At 32.4% G+C, this 3,918-nt stretch overlaps 1 protein-coding gene across 2 annotated transcripts; it reads right to left on the bottom strand.

The window, feature by feature from the left end:
- Positions 1-650: 650 nt before the first annotated feature.
- Positions 651-3,510, bottom strand: LOC137813731 (eukaryotic peptide chain release factor subunit 1-3-like). 2 transcript variants are annotated; one of them, XM_068616143.1, is made up of 2 exons: positions 3,206-3,510; positions 651-2,166 (listed from the first exon to the last, which is right to left on the bottom strand). In XM_068616143.1, exon 2 carries the CDS (start codon positions 2,134-2,136, stop codon positions 823-825), a length of 1,314 nt encoding a protein of 437 aa, XP_068472244.1. In that variant the 5' UTR covers positions 2,137-2,166; positions 3,206-3,510; the 3' UTR covers positions 651-822. The 2 variants fall into 2 exon arrangements, with proteins under 2 accessions (XP_068472244.1, XP_068472245.1); XM_068616144.1 differs by having other exon boundaries at positions 651-2,161; positions 3,206-3,369.
- Between the last annotated feature and the right edge of the window lie 408 nt (positions 3,511-3,918).

Below are 3,918 nucleotides of genomic sequence, written 5' to 3'. Positions count from 1 at the left end.
TAAAGATAAATATTTATTTATTTATTATTTAAATTTAGAAAATTAAGATTGAAATAACACTAAAATTGATATTTTGTTATATTTTACTCTATATATAGAGAGAGTATATTAATAAAATAAATAAAAAACTCTTTTATATAATACATCTTTTATATTTTCAAAATACATTTCTAAAACTAAAAATATTAACAAAAGCAAGAATAATATCCTAAATATGAAGGAAAGCATAGATTAGAAAAATATGAATTCATCAGGGTGTGGTGCATATACATCAGAGAAGGAGGATGGCCTAGAGGAAGGAGCATCACTCAAGGAAGAAGTAATTCAGTAATTGAGGAGTGGAAATACTGTTAAAACTTTTAATTTTACTTTGTAGAAACCTTCTATTGGATTTGTAGTAAAAAAGATAGTTCTGTAAGGATGAAAATATATAATTTAAAAATATATTACATATTAATCACGTTATTACATTGCTAATAACTGGACAGCTAACTAATACATGTATAATTTTGAAATTTCAAATGGTAAAATAATTGAAAATAAGACGTAAAATTTGAAAATTAAGTAGAAAATTAATTTTTTTATCATAGAAACTTTCATATCTTTGACTTGAATAATGATTTCCTAGAGTTGTAATGAGAATACAATAATTAACCAAAGGAAGTTAATGATACATATATGGTGTGCATGTAAGAACAAAGGAGAAGTCTTAGCACCATAAAATCCAAGTAAATATCTAAGAATTTTTAAAATGGAGGTTATAGTGCTTCATTGTATTATTGAAAAATGTGATGAAAGCACTACATACAGTATAAGAGATGCTTAATCAGAATCCACGTCCACTTCTCCATCATCAGATAACTCATCAAACGATCTGATGTCAAGCTGGTAGCGTAGGATACCACCAATACCACCAAACCCTCTGCAAAACTGTGATCCCTCTTGGGATTTGTTGGTCACAAATTCCAGTGAGCATCCAAATTTTTTGTACTCATTCGCAAACCACTCAAGCAAGGGCATCTTCTCCTGAACTTCTAACTCTGCAGGGGTGACCTGATCTCTGAAATTGCTCTGATTAGACTCTTGCTCCTTGTTCAAGTGCTTTATCAGAATCTCAGCAGTAGAACTATTTTTTAGTACATATCTGTTAATATCCAAATTTTCCCACACAATTAGTATTTCCACAGCACCCATCTCCAGAGCCTTCAATGTGTCATCAACCCCAAAGACGTATTTCCCAGTATCCTGGCTGATTTCCTCAAAATATTTTCCTATCAACCGTTTCTCTTGAATGAACTTCACATTAGATAACAGCTCCGCAGATAACTCAATAGCTTGGTTAAACCCATTTTCTCCACCGTAGGAAACATCAACCACATTTAATATTTTTGCTTGCAATCGAGGATCAAACATATCTGACTGGCTAAGCTCTGTCTTGAAGTCAGCTGAACCAGCAAGTATAAGTCCAGAAACATTAGGTTGACTAGTAGCAGGATTGATGAAGAACTGAGTAGCAAGTTCTGCAGTCTTCCTCACGTAATTGTGCCGCTTTTCCATGCGAAGACGAGCAAAACGCAGAGCTGACTGCCCTCCTCTACCGTGTTTCTTTGGTAGATCAACACTAAATTTATGAAGAATCTCACGTGTATTTCCACTTAATGTCCCAAAAAGGGTTCCATTTCCATCCATAATAATAAAACCAAACTTGTCATCAGATTCTAAAAGTTCATTAAGAGCTTCTGTGTGAAACTTGTTGTCACAGAGGTAAAGTGACGCATTGATAGGCTTAAAAGGTTCAAAATCAATTGTCACCTTTTTTTCCTTGCCATCTTCTGTGACAATGGTGCCAGTATAAAGGACCAAACCATTGGGAGGAACCTTATTATACAGTTTCAACCTCTGTTGAGCAGAAGTAATGGCACCCAACACTGACTGCCGGTTCACCCTGCTTTTGATATTTGAAGCAGTTCCAAATTCATCTCCCAACATCTTAGTCACACGAGAAACCTGATCACGAGGAGGCATAATCAGAGAAATCATGCTTGTACCATTTCCCCTTGCAGTTTCCAATGCTTTGATCAATTTCTTGATCTTCCATATCTCAATGTTCTTGTCTGATTCGTGACCATCAGCCATTGTTGGTAACCGCAGAAAGAATAGCCTAAACTGTAACCAAATGGAAGGTGACGCTCAGATAATCATCACCAAAACACTTACAAAATCACAAACATTTTAGTACATTTACTTGTATTGTTGAACAATATTAATACAATAAAGAAGGAATATTATGTATATCTGTTATATATGCATGCTTAGTGATAAGGCTGACAGAATCAAACACCAGTAAATTGATAAGCATCTTCTTCCATGATTACAGAGTCAAATAAGCAATTAGCAGTGAAGAACGTCAGAACGGTAGTGCCTAAACCCCAGATCCAACACAACTTTAGGCATAAGGTGCTCAAAATAATTTATAAATGATGTACATGCACAAACATCATAGCATGAAGAATGATTTGATAAGTTCATTATATTTGACATCGCGGTACCCATACAAATGTATTAATATACTTCCAACACTAATTTTAATACCTGCAAGCTACCATGATTTCATAATTGGTAGACTAAAGCAAAGTTACAGAAGAACAGTGGTCCCATGAGTCACAAAAACAAATGATTAAAGATGTAACAGATACAGTTGACATGTAAAAAAATTGAATCCAAAAATAAATAATAAAAAAAATCACACAAACAGAAACCCATAAGTAGATCGCCACTTTTGCATAAAAAAAATAAAAAGTTAACTGCAAGCAAAGGAATTCGATGAGTATTGGTGTTAAAACCAGAAACCCATGAACTTCATATCAGTCAACCAAAGTTCATAACAGAACTTCATTTAAAAGACCCAATCTTAGTTATACCCAACTTCAGTATTTTCATTTTCCGTATTAACAAAATAAAAATAAAATATATTTTTTAAAAGGGTCCAATTTTCTAGTCAAAGCAGGGGAAATTGAAGTCATACTGCAACCCCAGATAGCAATCCTTCTAACAACAGTAACCAGAAACAAATCAAAGTAATAAGAAAACGTTGCTTCTAAAACACCACAAATAAAATAAATAAAAAGTAGATGAACAGAAGGTCCAACTTGTGATTGGACCAAAACTGGGAACAAATAAATGGGAGTGATATGTATCTACTCACCTATGTGTATGTTTGGGTGAGGAATGAGAATCTCTCCGGCTAGGGTTTTGGCCTGCGCTTCTGAAGCAGAAACCGTGAAGAGGAGAAGAAGGAGAATTTTGTATTGGATTATTAAAACTAATCTTCTCTGTTTTGGTTTATATTATTGAACGTCTATTTTCTTACATCAAGCTAAATTGTTGTGTTGTGTTGATTAATTTGTTAATTTCTTTTCCTCAACATCGATAGTTATTCATAAGAAGTAACTAATAACAAATAGTAAAAGAAAAAACTATTGTAATAACAACACTCTTCATGGATTGAAATGAATGGGGAGAAGAGATGAAACTCATTAATATTGTAGGCTTATTTTCTTTAAAATTTATTAAAAATTACTACATTAGTTTCCGTTCATTTATAGAAAAATTAACTTCAAATCAAAAATAATTAATTACATTAAAGTGAATTAATATTTTAATATTACTCTTTAAAATATTTTTTTGTAAAATAATAAAAATAAAAGTAAATGCCAAACATTAATTATTGTCAAGTGAAATTGTACATATATAGACAAAGTAAGCCTAGATATTACCTGAAACTTGTTGTATAATTGTGTTCAACAAGGAGCTTTGATGTTTCTAAATCTGCTTTTAAGATTTGAAAAACCTGTTGCAGTGTTTGTAGGTGTTGTTTAGTAGATTTTGTTTTGTCAATTCACTTCTAGTAATCCAAGA

The sequence above is a fragment of the Phaseolus vulgaris genome, chromosome 1, assembly GCF_000499845.2.
Source record: "Phaseolus vulgaris cultivar G19833 chromosome 1, P. vulgaris v2.0, whole genome shotgun sequence".
NCBI classification, from domain to species: domain Eukaryota; kingdom Viridiplantae; phylum Streptophyta; class Magnoliopsida; order Fabales; family Fabaceae; genus Phaseolus; species Phaseolus vulgaris.
This window is presented reverse-complemented; position numbering and strand designations above follow the sequence as displayed.